The following is a 14605-nucleotide window of genomic DNA, read 5'->3' as shown; positions in this document are numbered from 1 at the left end:
TCGTGGTTTGCTCAACTAAACAACATGCATTTCTTCTCTGTGACACCACATCAGTACATTTAATTAGGAGAGATCTTTTTTTTAGAAGAAATCTTTTACGTCAACGAAACTGCCAAGTCACATGCATTTCAGATGACCTATTTCTAAAAACATCTGAAGACTTCCCCATGCATGATTTTTCAGGAGCTCAATTACATGTCACTTTGCCCCTCCCTATATGCTTGGCCTAATCCCAATTCGATGATTATGTGAAGTCCTGGTTTCGTCCAGGCTAACAGTTCCAATGATGTGGAGAGTTCTAGGGGCTGAAATTCAAGCAGGCAGTCAGGCCTGCTTTGATGCCTAGATTAGGAATAATTGGTGAAGAGTGCTGAATTACAGTGTAAGTTTAGACCTATAACTTAATTTCCATCTGTAGAGTGGTATTAAACATGAGTTTTTATCTTAAAAAGACCACGCAGGTCATAATATGTGGATACTGGGGGGCTGAGTCACGAGAAGGGATTAAGATGGTAACATCAACACCCACATTAGTCTGGGCACATTATTCAAAGCAGGGAAGTGTCTTTCCTTTTGGTAGGGGTGACCATGTGGATGAAGTACTACCATTCAGAGTACAGGACAGAGAGGTTGCTGAGTATAGATGCCAAATGTTGGACCCTATGTCTGAGGACATCTGAGTCCCGAATGATGTTCAAAAAGAGGCTTCGACAAATTCTAGTTAGTAGTAACTGGTCAAAAAAGGACTCTGCCACGTACCTGCCCAGATCTCTGAGGTTACATGAGGGGCCATTGGAGCAACCATCACCATCAGGGCACACAAAGCATCCTCAAACTCGGGGCTGTGGAGAATGACACTCTGAGAGGTTTGCTAAGGAAGAGGAAAAAAAGTAAGAAGACTGAGGTGTAAAAATAAGCACAGGTAAGAAAGACCATTAATGTATCTGAAGTCCAGAGACACAAGCTGGTAGGAAGAAACCCCCTTTGCCATCCATTTCTGCTTGGGACAATGAACTTCCCCTACTTAATGATAGCACTGAGATAAACTACAGCAAGCCAGGTGTGGTAGCTGACACTTATACTCCCACTACTTTGGGAGGCCAAGGCAGGAGCCCAAGAATTTGAGACCAGCCTGGGCACTATAGTGAGACCTCACCTCTATGAAAAATTAAAAAATAAAAAAAAATTAGCCAGGCACAGTTGCACACACCTATAGTCCCAGTTACTTAGGAGGCTGAAGTGGGAGGATCACTTAAGACCAGGAGGTCAAGGCTGCAGTGAGCTATGACTGCACCACTGCACTGAAGCTTGGGCAACAGTGAGACCCTATCTTTAAAAAAAAAAAAAAAAAAAAAAAGCTCCAGCAGCGGCAACAACAAATACATGATGTTAACTTATTTAGTCCTCACCACTCTTTGAGGGTGGTATTCTTACCCCATTGGACAGATGAAGCAGCTAAGGATCAGCAAGGGAGGGCAATCTGCCCCCAGGCACACTGTAGCCAAACTCTTACCCACTCTGCTAGGTTTCCTCTGTGCTGCAGGTCCACAGAGAAATGCACCGAGACCTGCTCAAAGGTGTTAAACTGTGAAACACCTAGGGCAGGGGGGCCTCTATACCCTACTTAGGGACCCCTATTCTCTGAAATACCTTTGGTCAATTTCGGCAAACATAGTTTAGCTCTGTGTGTTATTTAGCTCTGTGTGTTATTATTAAGGACTTCCCAAATTCTGGAATGGAAAGACAGAAATTCATTACAGTTTCATTTCAGTGTCTTGCTTTATTTTTTCTGATTAAAAAACTAACACACACTCAGCACAGAAAATACAGGAAATGAAAAACTACTCATAATTATACAACCTAGAAAAAAAGGTATATTTTATCCTTGTCTCCAAAAATGCAAAAATGTGTATATAAATGCTTATTACACATGTTAACATTTTCAGGATTGGTATTCTTGCCATATGAACACTTCCTTTTTTTTAATTTTAAAAATTAATTTTTTTTTAAATAGAGATGGGGTATCTCACTATATTGCTCAGGCTGGTCTCGAACTCCTGGGCTCAAGCCATCTGCCTGCCCTGGCCTCCCAAAATGCTAGGATTACATGTGTGAACCACTGCACCCAGCTCATATGAACACTTTTGTATCTTTTTTTTTTTGAGACAGAGTCTCTCTCTGTTGCCCAGGCTGGAGTGCAGTGGTGTGATCTCAGCTCACTGCAACCTCTGCCTACTGGTTTAAGCAATCCTCCTGCCTCAGCCTCCTGAGTGCCTGGGACTACAGGTGCACAGGTGTGCACCACCACACCCTGGCTGATTTTTTGTATTTTTAGTAGAGACAGGGTTTCACCATGTTGAGCAGGTTGGTGTTGAACTCCTGACCTCAAGCGATCTATCTGCCTTGACCTCCCGCAGTGCTGGGATTACAGGCGTGAGCCACTGTGCCTGGCCTTGTGTCATGTGTTTTTACTTAACATCATATCATAAACAGTTTCTGATATTAAGTATTCTTCAAGACATGAGGTTAATGGTGGTGGCACATTCCTTTCTTATTGATATGACATAAGTCATTTCACAATTCCCCCATCAGAGGACACTGGGGTTCCGAGTCTCTGTGATTATAAAGTATCTGCAATGAACACTCCTGGATCAGAGGATATAACACAATCAACCTGATAGCCGAAGTGCTTCCTGGCAAGGTTACACCAACCACACCTATCACTGGCATGTAAAAGTCTATTCTGCCATCTTTGCAATAGCATCGGGAATAATTATGCCTTTATTTTTATTTTTTTGAGAGAGAGTCTCGCTCTGTCACCCAGGCTAGAGTACAGTGGCACCACACAGCTCACTGCAACCTCAAATTCCTGGGCTCAAGGGATCCTCCCGCCTCAGCCTCCTGAGTAGCTAGAACTATAGGTGCATGCCACCACACTTGGCTAATTTTTAAATTTTTTATAGATGAGGTCTTGTTATGTTGCCCAGGCTGGTCTCAAACTCCTGAGCTCAATCGATCCTGCTGCCTCGGCCTCCCAAAGTGCTGGAATTACAGGCATGAGCCACTGTGCCTGGCCCTGAATAGTTACGTTAAAGTATTCTCAGCAAATTTGACAGGTATTTAAAAAAAAAAACAAAAAACAAAAAACAAAAGCATCTTGTTTTAAATTTGCCTTTCATGATAATTAGAGAGGCAGACTTTTTTTTCTCCACAAATGTATTGGCTATTTCTATAACATTTTCTGTGAGTTATTATCTTTTCATATGCTTTGACCATTTTTGGTTAGGTATTTTCATATTAATATGCAAGAGTGCTTTACAAGGATATTAACCTTCTGTCTGACATGTTATAAATTTTTTTAACATACTGAAAATGTCAAGTTTTATGTAGTCAAATTTGAAATTTCTTCTATTGTTCTTTTTTATCTTTATTTTACTTTTTAAAAATTACCCTTTTAATTTTATTTTTAGAGACAGAGTCTCCTGCTCTGTTGCCCAGGATGGGTTCAAGCGATCCTCTCGCCTCAGCTTCCCGAGTAGCTATGGCTACAGCTGTATGCCACCATGCCAGGCTAATTATTTTATTTTATTTTTTTACTTTGTTTTTGAGGCAGAGTCTTGCTTTGTCGCCCAGGCTGAACTGCAGTGGCGTGATCTTGGCTCACTGCATGCACTGCCACCCGGGTTCACGCCATTCTCCTGCCTCAGCCTCCCGAGTAGCTGGGACTACAGGTGCCTGCCACCACGCCTGGCTAATTTTTTGTATTTTTTAGTAGAGATGGGGTTTCACTGTGTTAGCCAGGATGGTCTTGATCTCCTGACCTCGTGATCCACCTGCCTCAGCCTCCCAAAGTGCTGGGATTACAGGTGTGAGCCACCGTGCCTGGCGTCTTTTATTTTCTACGTGGCCCAGGCAGGTCTTGAACTCCTGGCCTCAAGTGATCCTCTCAGCTTGGTCTTCCAAAGTGTTGAGATTACAGGCATGAGCCACCGTGCCTGGCCCCCACTGATCTTAAAAATTTGGAGAGGACTTCATTTTAAAAAAGCATTTGTTAATAGCTTTAATGAATGCTTTTGTTGTCCAGTAGCTAAGAACATTTGTTGACAAATCCTTTCCCTGGCAAGAAAAATGGTAGTCACACTTAGCAAGAAGAAAGTCCATACTGAAAAGCCTGACTTTTGGCATTGGTGAGAACGATCCTGATCCATCCAGGTTAAATGAATATCAAATGTAATGATGCCGAGGAGGTATCACAATCCATTCATGAAATCAGACAGCAGGGGTGCAAAGAGCCAGAAGACAGGGAGGCCTGAGTCTGGTCCTAGATTTGTCACTAATCAACCAGACATGTCATCTAACTTCCCTGGGCCTCAATGTCCTCATCTGTAAAATACTGGGGGAGAAGGGGGTTTGGACCAGAAAATCTTTAAGAACATTCCAGCATAAAACTAGGTTGTGACTATGGAAAAATTTTTCCTTAAGATAATCAAGCCACACTGAGGCGGTGACACAGTGGGGGTGCTCTCTGTCCCTCTTGGGACCCTGTGGGGCCCCTTGCCACACCTCTCCCTCCCTCCTCTACTACCAGCAAATGAGGACAGGCCACTTACCGAGAGGGCACTGCTGAGTCCCATCAGCTGAGAAATTGCAGAATTCAGTGAGAAGTCCTCTGTGAAATGGGTGGTCACCTATTAGTAAAGGTTCAATTATTCACTTATTTCAAAATTCTTTTAAGCTTTCCACAAAAAGACTGAATTATCAAAACAAAAAAAAAGGAAAATGAATGGGATGCAAAGATATTTATAAATATATCTACTATCTCAAATAATCGCTATGTTTCATCTACACAAATATTTTAAAATTCAAAGTCAACACTGTTTCCACTGTTTAAGACTATTCTTCCACATATCTGGGATACTGTTGGTTCTCATAGTAGGTGCTTAGAAAAACAGTGCTAGTGGCTGGGCACAGTGGCTCACACCTGTAATCCTAGCACTTTGGAAGGCCAGGGTGGGTGGATTACTTGAGGTCAAGAGTTCGAGACCAGCCTGGCCAACGTGGCAAAACCCCATTTCTACAAAAATACAAAAAATTAGCCAGGTGTGGTGGTGCATACCTGTAATCCCAGCTACTTGGGAGGCTGAGGCAGGAGAATCGCTTGAACCTGGGAGGTGGAGCCTGCAGTGAGCTGAGATTGCGCCATTGCACTCCAGCCTGGGCAACAGAGTGACACTTTGTCTCAAAAAAAAAAAGCAATGCTAGTAACATGAATAGGAGGCAGGACCCACTGATGGGTAAACTCAACATAACAGAAAACAGGAATAAAGGATGCCACTTCTGCTTGGTTATGTGACTTTGCTTCACAGTGACGGTTTTTAGAATATGGGATAAGGTTAATTTTACTTTTTTTTTTTTTTGAGACAGAGACTCACTTTGTCACCCAAGTTGGAGTGCAGTGGCACGATCTCAGCTCACTGCAACCTCTGCCTCCCAGGTTCAAGCGATTCTCCTGCTTCAGCCTCCCGAGTAGCTGGGATTACAGGCGTGTGCCACCATGCCAGGCTAATTTTTTGTGTTTTTAGTAGAAACGGGGTTTCACCATGTTAGCCAGGATGGTCTCAATCTCTTGATCTTGTGATCTGCCCGCCTTGGCCTCCCAAAGTGCTGGGATTATAGGTGTGAGCCACTGCGCCTTGTCAATTTTACATTTTGAAATGTACAGTCAACATAAGAACATTAACACAACTTGTCAGCTTTTTCATGTTTCTGTGCTTTTCCATTTTGACTATAGGCAAGAATACGGAAAAGTAACACATCTTTAAGGATGTCAAGAGTTTCCAACTTGTTGAAATAACCCAATTCTTTTATCTGAAAGAATAGAAGAATTTGCCAAATCCAGGGAGAAAATATGCGGTATGAGCTCAATCACTCAGGCATCACTCAGACCCCTACATTCATTCAGGGAGCTCTGTTCCTCCACACAGAGAGGGTACAGAGGCCAGAAACAAAGCTGAAGAAGTGTCAACAAATAAGACCATGCTGGACCCAGGGCCACTTCAGGTTATACAAACCAGAGAGGCAAAAGCCTGCCATGCATCATTGTCTTCATTATCAGAGTGCAGATGAGCGACACTGATTAACTTTATGTCTGAATCAGCATACCTTTTTTTTTTTTTAAATCAGCTTAAGAAGAATTTGGGATATCAGATACCCATTACAATGACTTCAGATTTGCAGAAGTTAACCCACAATAGTTCACATGGATATTGTGTAACAAAGTAACTGAGTGGGAAAGTCCTCACTATGTGGAGGACTGGGATTCTAATCTCTGCTCAGTTCCTCACTAGCCGTGTGACGTTAGGCAAGATATCTGGACATCATCTCTGTCCCCATCTGTACAATGAGGAGGCTATAGAGGACAGTTTCTTAATGCCCCTTCCAACTCTAAAATTGTATTTCTGTTAATGTAACATATGCGGTGTCATCCTGGATGACAGGGTGATCCTGGATTTGGTTCTCTGCTTGGATGTGTTAAATGTGGAAACATGGAAAGTGGCAGCTTCCTGAGACCCAGGATGGACAAATGTGAGACATCATCAGAGAGCCATTTCCTGGGGGCATCTCTTTCCATTAGAACGTATGCACTGTTGATCCACCTTGGTAAAGTACCCAAAACAGTAGGGCCAATCAATCAAAGCAAGAAGGACCGCCATTGCCAGGAAGGAAGACCCACAGTGGCCCAACCCAAGGCAGGGAGGGCAGCAAAGACCACAGGCAAAGGTTCCCAAAGAGTGCTTGGTTACAAAGTTAACCCCTGGAATTGGAGAGTTTCTGACCTGAGAGATGACGGAGTTCTTGTACTCCCAGAGCTTCCTGGCCTCGGCTTTCTCCTTGTTACTCAGCAGCTGAGGCTGGGGAGACTTCCCAGAAGCCCTGGCCTCAATAAACCGAGTTGTCAAGGTCCACAGTCGTTGTTGCCATCTCAGCACCCCAGGGAGAGCATCAGCTGAATTCAGCATCAGTAAATGAGAAAGAGAGAGCGTGCAACATAAGGGTGATTGACTTGGTATAACTAAGCGGAGAAAAACACCTGTGAATTGATGCGACACTTCACTGCACCCTGATGGATTCCTTTGAGGGCAGGCTGAAGGATCCTCCCTGGCCTTCAGTGTCTGAGAATTCAGACCAGGACCAATTCTATCTCATTTTAGTGCCCAGATTCAGAGCACTGGATGGCAGGGCCACTCAAAGTGCCACCCACCAACGGTCATGAGCTCAGAAGCTTGGTCAAGATGAGCCCTGGTGCCCCACCACCTTGATTAAGCAAGCTTGCTGGGACAAAAATGCCATGGAGTTAACATGGTGCTTGGGAGACAGTGCTGACTCCTGCTGGTGCAAGCTCTTACCTTGTGGATAGCATGACTGTGCTTGCAGCCACACTGCTGTAGAGTGTGAAGTGCATTGGCACAATCCCTGTCCTTGCAGGTATGTGTGTTTTCCATATTTTACACAAGCTCATCCAATCCAGCTGCTGGTCTGATCTTCTGGTAAAGCTGAATGGCTTTACCTGGTGGCCCTGGGTTATACCAGTAGCCAAGTTAGGGTCAGTCCAGGTCCTTGTACTGTCTGGCCACTAGGCTAGGCATTCTCAAGCCTGAATGCACAGCAGAACCTTCTGGGAGGCTTCTTAGAAAGATTCCTGGAGCCTGTCCCCTGGGTTAGGGGTGGCAGCCAGAACCTCCACCTGTCTGTGCTTTGCAAGCTCCCCAGTGATTCTGAGGCAGCTAGTTCTAGGACTGGCACCTGTGACCACTGTTCCAGACCACACTTCCCACTAGCCACAGCTAGTTGGAAATCAAAATAAACAGTGATTTCTCAAATGACATGCATACTTCACACAAGGCTCAAGTTTCCAGGCATCTGACTTCCTCTTCCCACAACAACACTTAGGGCTGATCACATGAAGTAAAAATGAATGACTGTTGGACGGGTTTATTCTAGAATAGCCAGATACTCAAGATTATTTTACTTCATGTCATTTTAGTACTAAACAACTCTGGAGAGACAAATCTCCCCTAAGTGGGGAGATGAAGGGTGCTGTGGGTGACTAAGAGGCCACAGGTAACAACAGGCCCAGACCCCTCCCGGGGCTTTCTGGATTGGTGAGGGAGAATGACACTGTTCTAGAAAAAACCTTGCAGGGTACATCAAGAAAGAGGGAACTGGCCTCTTTGGACTATAGCAGGCCTAGGAGTAGCTCAGAAGCCAGTCTGTCTCCAAGGAAACCACTCTCAAAGCGTGGTCCTCGTAGAGTGTGCACTGGAATCACCACTGAGCTTGTTCAAAGGCCACCTCCTGAGCCCCATTCTGGAGGCTGTGTCAGCAGGCATGGGCAGAGCACTGGAATCTGCATCTGCAACATGTTTCCCAAATGATTCTGAGGCTCGCTTATGTTTGTCAACACCCGACTAAGAGTGGTGCAGGATGCTGGTCAAGCTGCTACTTGCTCTATGGAACTAATTCCTAGAATTCTCTACTACTGTCTTCAGCAAAGACATTTCCTTCCTCAAACTCCTTCAAAGTCCAGGGCAGATCACAAAGGAAGCATGTCAGGAAGAGGAAGGTGACTTACTTTTCACATCCCACAAGATATCCTTCTCAGGAGGGGCGGCAAAAAGGATGTAGAGCCGAGTCGTGTCGATCCCATACTGCTCCACAACTTCCTCTGGGTCCACCCCGTTGTGTTTGGACTTACTCATCTTCTCCCATGTCACCTCTAATTTCTCTTTCGTTTTTGCATGAACAGGAATGGAACCTAGATGCCAAAATAATCCATAGGTATGGTATGTGTGATTGTGAATTGCTTCTATAGAAATAGCATCAATAAGACAAAACTGGGTGAGTGATGGAAAGTGTCCATTTGAAGAATCACACTAATTCACTTAACAAGCCGCTTTCTCTCCCTCTGTATTGTTATAAAAATATTTTTATTTTTAAATGAATGAGGCCCACCTTCCTCCCACAAACCTTCACGAATAAACAGGACAGTTATAATGGCCTGTGCCAGCTTTTTCTATAAAACAAAACAATTTCCCCCTTTAAAAGTGAATTATTTATACACAAAAAAGGAAAGTAAAAAAGAATTTTGAAAAACTCGCACACGTTGCCATTTTCTTGATGAATTAAGGGTCTCTTATGGAAGTTGGCAGCCTGACCTGTCCTATCCATGTTGCAGTCACCAAAACATGATCTCGTACTCTCAGGGCACATGGAATTCACTTACCGGGCTCATGGTAAATGTGTTGGTCCCTTTGTGGTGCCAGCCACCCACACCCTATTCTTTGGAACTGTCTCCTCCCCTACTCACATACCACTGGTCTAGATGGTGCTGATGGAAGGGGTCTTAAATGGCCACATTTGGATGAGGTGACCTTGTTGCCAAGCCCTACTGGAGAGGACTAGTAAGGGCACCTGGCAAGGCTAAGCCTCTATCTCACGAATTGGAGCTAAGAGATACAGAAACTCAATTTCCATGTTGCTGAGCACTGGAACCATCAGGTCCTAAGGAGATGGGGCAAGACTTGCCACTGCAGTTACCCAAGGTCACTTGGTAAATTGAAATTGGGGAGAGCAGAATCCAAGTCTGGCAGATGAAGGAGAACAGGGCAGAAGAACAGAGAGAAGCAGGAAGAAGAACTAAGAACAAGAGAGCTGAGGAAGAGAGAAGGAAAAAGGAGTGGCTGGTGACTTCCTATGAGCAGTGGGGCCTAGCTCTATTTTCTGCAACTGGGTTTGGGTGGATTTCTTTTCCTTCCAGCCAAATAATCTCTGATTCCAACAGCAACCAAACTAACAGGGGACCGATGTACAGACCTAAAAGCCAACTCCATACTTCATGAGAGTTACATCCATGAAGGAGACAGAAACCTGCCCTTGCTGATCAAAGTATTCTCACCCAGTAGGCAAGACTACGTGGGAAGGGAAAAGATGTTCACAATACTGCCTGACCCCATGACAGCAGAGAAGGGGAGACTGAAGTACTAGATGTTTATCCACGCTGTGGTGAGACTCAGGGAACCACTGGCCCCTTTACCCTGCCCCAGGCTGTGTCTAGACCTTAAAACACTGTTGTGCAAATTAGGAAAAATTGTATCTTTCTGGGCAGAAAAGTTGAGAAGTTAGAAAAAGTCACCCTCTTTTGGCAGATGTGGCCCTGAAATGTATGGCGTGACAAACGGCTGCATTTCAGGCCCTACTGAAATCACAGCCTTGGCTTGGTTCTTTTGTGTAGTGCACAAACTGCACAGCTATACATGGGCAGCCTTGCCTGTTACAGAGAACACTTCACTAACTGTGAGGCTGAATTCTATGTGCACCTGAATTTAGCTCTTTCCCTCTGTCATCCATGCTGGAGAAACACTGCCAGTTCTGCTTCTCCAGCTTCTTTTTCTCCCATGGACCGTTACAAACCTTGATATATTTTGCTTTGATGAGGTAATTGCATCGACTGCTTCCCTAAACCCTGTCTCTAATGTTTGGCTGGAGAGGCTGCCTACCATTTACAGGGTTGTCGTGTGACCTAATCTCATCCATTATGCACTAGTTTTTCTAAATGTAATGGTCACAGTGCTGGGGGTTTCTCACAGCTGTCCCTATGTATACTGCATGTCTCCAACTGTTTTCTTTCTTTCTTTCTTTTTTTTTTTTTTTTTTTGAGACAGAGTCTTGCTCTGTTGCCCAGGCTGGAGTGCAGTGGCATGATCTTGGCTCACTGCAACCTCCACCTCCCGGGTTCAAGTGATTCTCCTGCCTCAGCCTCCTGAGTAGCTGGGATTACAGGCGCATGCCACCACGCCTGGCTCATTTTTGTATTTTTAGTAGAGACGGGGTTTCACCATGTTGGCCAGGATGGTCTTGAACTCATGACCTCAGGTGATCCGCCTGCCTTGGCCTCCCAAAGTGCTGGGATTACAGGCATGAGCCACCACACCTTGCCCCTACCCATTTTCTAACATGTCACATATTCCACGTGTGTGCTAGGTGCACGTGATACATCCTCACCACGGCACCTGAAGATCTGGTGATCCTCAGGATGAAAACGAAGGGTGAAATGTAAAGGGTGAAGGGTGAAAATGCAGAGTGGAAGGAAAAGGCTTGGGAGAGCTGGGACAGGAGGGAAGTTCGGGGAGTCAGGGGGAGGTGTTTTACTGGGAAATGCTAAGAGGGGGCTGCTCTGGGGTGCTACGAGTAAACAGAGTGCTGCCACCCAAGGTTCTGAAATGTGCCACTAGAACATGTTGGGAGAAACACTGGGAGTACCCCAGTTCTGGAAGAATGTGTCTTGGGCCTGGGGGCTCTATCCCTGAGGTGGGCTTTCAAAGATGGTCTGGGATAGGAGGTGATGCCTGAGTTGACTCTGTTACATACAAATGAAAACCCTGTCAGAAGCTGAGGTGGCACTTTGGCTGAAGGGGGCTGCAGCAGAGGAGCAGACGGCCAGTCCAGGACCAGGCTTCACGGGGCGCAGGCCCAGAGGGAGCTGAGGCTTAGAGACCACACAGCCGGCGGGTCTCTCTCCCGCATCCTCCCAACTCTAGAGGCAGATGCCTGCTTGCTCAGTAGCTCTCAGGCCTGGCCTTGGCTCTCTGGGAGTACCTGGATGGGACCGGATGGGCCATTCTTACCTGTGAGATCCACTTCCTCTCTCTGTAGATACTGTCCAGATGGTAGGCGGAATGTCTGCCCCTTGATAAGGCCTTGGGCCAGCAGCTTATGAAAAGGCTCCCTGAGGAAAGATGACAGGAAAATAAAACAGGAGGAGTGGGACATGAGGCATTGAGAAAACAGCAACACAGACTTTCCCTCAGATGGGCAGAAGTAGCTGCGCCTCATAAAAGCAGGTGGGCTGACCAAGGCCACTTATAAACCCAGCTTAAACAAATGGCTCCTTAGAAATAAGTGATAAGAAAATAAATTCAGGCCGGGCGTGATCCACCTGCCTCGGCTCCCCAAAGTACTGGGATTACAGGTGTGAGCCACCCCACCTGGCCTAAAAAAAGTTTTAAACCACACAAGTCATATATGACTATAAACCTTCTGTTCAAATCCAAACACTACCACTCCTTTCTAGGCCTATGTCCCTTTCAGGAGGCAGTTCTTATTAATAGTTTGGTATATATCCCTGGAAAAGTCTGGAGACATTTTTCAATGCCTTTGTATACATAAATGTATACCTACCCACATATGGTTTTACAGATTTTTGGGGATTTATATAAGTGGGATTATACCTTATGTATATTTTATGGTATTTCACTTAATGATATGAATGGATTTCTCCATGGCAGTTCATATAGATCTATCTCACTTTTTAAAAAGTTACCTAGTGTTCTGAAATATGAATTGATTATAACTTATTTATAGTACCTGTTTTAAAAAGTAGTTTTAGTTATACCCTTACTGGGTAAATAGTGACATATAAACTTTTTCTCATAAGAGGATAAGAACAGGTTGACCTTCATACTGAAATTATTGCAAATTTGCAGTTGTTTATTCTTAAGAATCTGCCTGATTCAATTTTGAGGCATTTCAGCAAGACCTATTCCAAACTCAAAGAATGATTCATGGCGATATCTGCTGATAACACACGTTAAGTATTTCGTGTTCAGGGTATCAGGTAGGAGCACTCATTTCCTGGAGATCCAGTGATGTTCCCCACAAACATCACTAGTACACGGCTTTGGTTGCTCAAGGTAAATTTTTAAAGGTGTTTTTAGGACAAAAGTTAGGAGGGAATGATCTGGATTCAAAGATAAAGACAGGTAGGATGATCAAAATCAGCAGCATTGGCCAGGCGCAGTGGCTCACGCTTGTAATCCTAGCGCTTTGGGAGGCTGAGGCGGGTGGATTGCCTGAGCTCAGGAGTTTGAGACTGGCCTGGGCAACATGGTGAAACCCCGTCTCTACTAAAATACAAAAAGTTGGCCAGGTGTGGGGGCGCGCACCTGTAGTCCCCGCTGCTTGGGAGGCTGAGGCAGGGGTTGCTTGAGCCCGGGAGGCGGAGGTTGCAGTGGGCCGAGATCATGCCACTGCACCCCAGCCTGGGAGACAGAGCGAGACTCTGTCTCCAAAAAAAAAAAAAAAAAAAAAAAAAAAATCAGCAGCATTAAGCCTCAAGAAGGGGCTGGGAATCCAAGGAATCCTGTTCTCAGGTCTTGTATTTTATCAAGTGGCACAACACTGCCACCTTCCAGAACGGACAGAATTGCAACCTGCGAAAAACTGACCAACCCCAGCTGTTCAGCCCAAGGCTGCAACTTTTCCTGCCTCGTCTTTTATAACTTTTTTTTTTTTAAGGTAAACTGTTGAAGTATAGCACACATATTGAAAAGTGTGAGTCCTAGGGGTATAATGATGAATCTTCACAACATAAAACACACTTGTGTAACTGGCATTCAGCCCAATTAGCAGAACGTGAAATCAACCTTCCATCCGCTTCTAGGCACTGTCTCCTCACTATGGGCCCCTATAGCCTGACTGCTAACACTATCATTTCATCTGCCTGTTTCTAACCCGCCTGTAACCATTTCTGAGTGAGAGCTCTCAGGGGATGTCCACATGGGAGGCTTTCCCCAGAACTGGCAGGCAGGTCCTCAGCAGTGCACCCACACCAAGGCCTGCTAGTTACATGAATATATCCTAATGTCTGAAAGCTCCCAACAATGCAACTTGACAGTTGAAGCTCTTCTGGACTGTCTTCTCTGAGGGTTGCAATGCAGCAGGGGCCATCTCAGATGGATCATCTAGAGCAGGGATGGCAAAACCTAGCCAACTATCCCCAGTGCCCTTGCCTACAACCACCCAGACACCATTCATCGACAGCAGCACTCCTGGTGCTCAGAACGAGTCTCAGAATTCTTCTTCGTACCATATAATCAGAAAGCATAGAGTTATTATGTGAAATGTATCGCTTATTTCTTCGGTATTTCTTGAGTGCTTGCTATGTGCCTGGCACTGAGCTAGGCACTGGGGATATAATGTTGGGCAAAGCAATCTCTGCCCTTGGGGAGCCAGCCTGTTTACGATCACTGAACCAACCCAATGCCTGACAACTCTCAGAGCTGTGAGGGAGGAAAAGAAAGAGTGCGGTCATATTTGAAGAGCTCCTCCTCCCAATCAAGTCCACATTCCTCCGCATAGCCATCCAGGACTTCTCCCTGTCCCCTGCCACTCCCTCTGCTCTTTCAAATGTTGCCTCCACGTGCTTCCACGTCTTTAATCACGCCATTTCCCAAACTGTTATCAAAACTCTAGTCCTCCTTCCTGGCTCAACTCAAATGCCATCTCCACTGAGAAGGTATCTCCTGGTCAGAATTAGAATTAGTTGTTTTTTCCTTCCTGATGCATCCTGTGTAGTGCCTGCAATTGTATCTAGCAGCTATTACATTTTATTGTGTATTTAGGTAAGCTGCTTGCCTATCTTTCTCCTGTGAGGATGATTTTTTTTTTTTTTTTTTTTGAGACAGGGTCTTGTTCTGTCACCCAGGCTGGGGTGCAGTGGCACAATCACAGCTCACTGCAGCCTCAGTCTCCTGGGCTCAAGTGATAT

General features: G+C 45.1%; 1 protein-coding gene across 6 annotated transcripts in view; it reads right to left on the bottom strand.

Moving 5' to 3' along the window:
• Positions 1 to 14605, bottom strand: part of LARS2 (leucyl-tRNA synthetase 2, mitochondrial) — a 159835-nt gene that overhangs the window by 23895 nt on the left and 121335 nt on the right. For 3 of the 6 annotated variants that reach the window (XM_004033987.5, XM_019024629.4, XM_055382173.2), the window contains 5 exons: positions 11685 to 11785; positions 8633 to 8815; positions 6837 to 7006; positions 4611 to 4688; positions 760 to 871 (listed from right to left, as the gene is read on the bottom strand). In XM_004033987.5, coding sequence (XP_004034035.4) covers positions 760 to 871; positions 4611 to 4688; positions 6837 to 7006; positions 8633 to 8815; positions 11685 to 11785 — 644 coding nt within the window. The remainder of the gene's footprint in view (positions 1 to 759; positions 872 to 4610; positions 4689 to 6836; positions 7007 to 8632; positions 8816 to 11684; positions 11786 to 14605) is intronic. The other 3 variants (XM_055382177.2, XM_055382175.2, XM_055382176.2) reach the window with 1 other exon arrangement.

This window comes from Gorilla gorilla, chromosome 2 (assembly GCF_029281585.2).
Source record: "Gorilla gorilla gorilla isolate KB3781 chromosome 2, NHGRI_mGorGor1-v2.1_pri, whole genome shotgun sequence".
In the NCBI taxonomy this organism is placed as follows: domain Eukaryota; kingdom Metazoa; phylum Chordata; class Mammalia; order Primates; family Hominidae; genus Gorilla; species Gorilla gorilla.
This window is presented reverse-complemented; position numbering and strand designations above follow the sequence as displayed.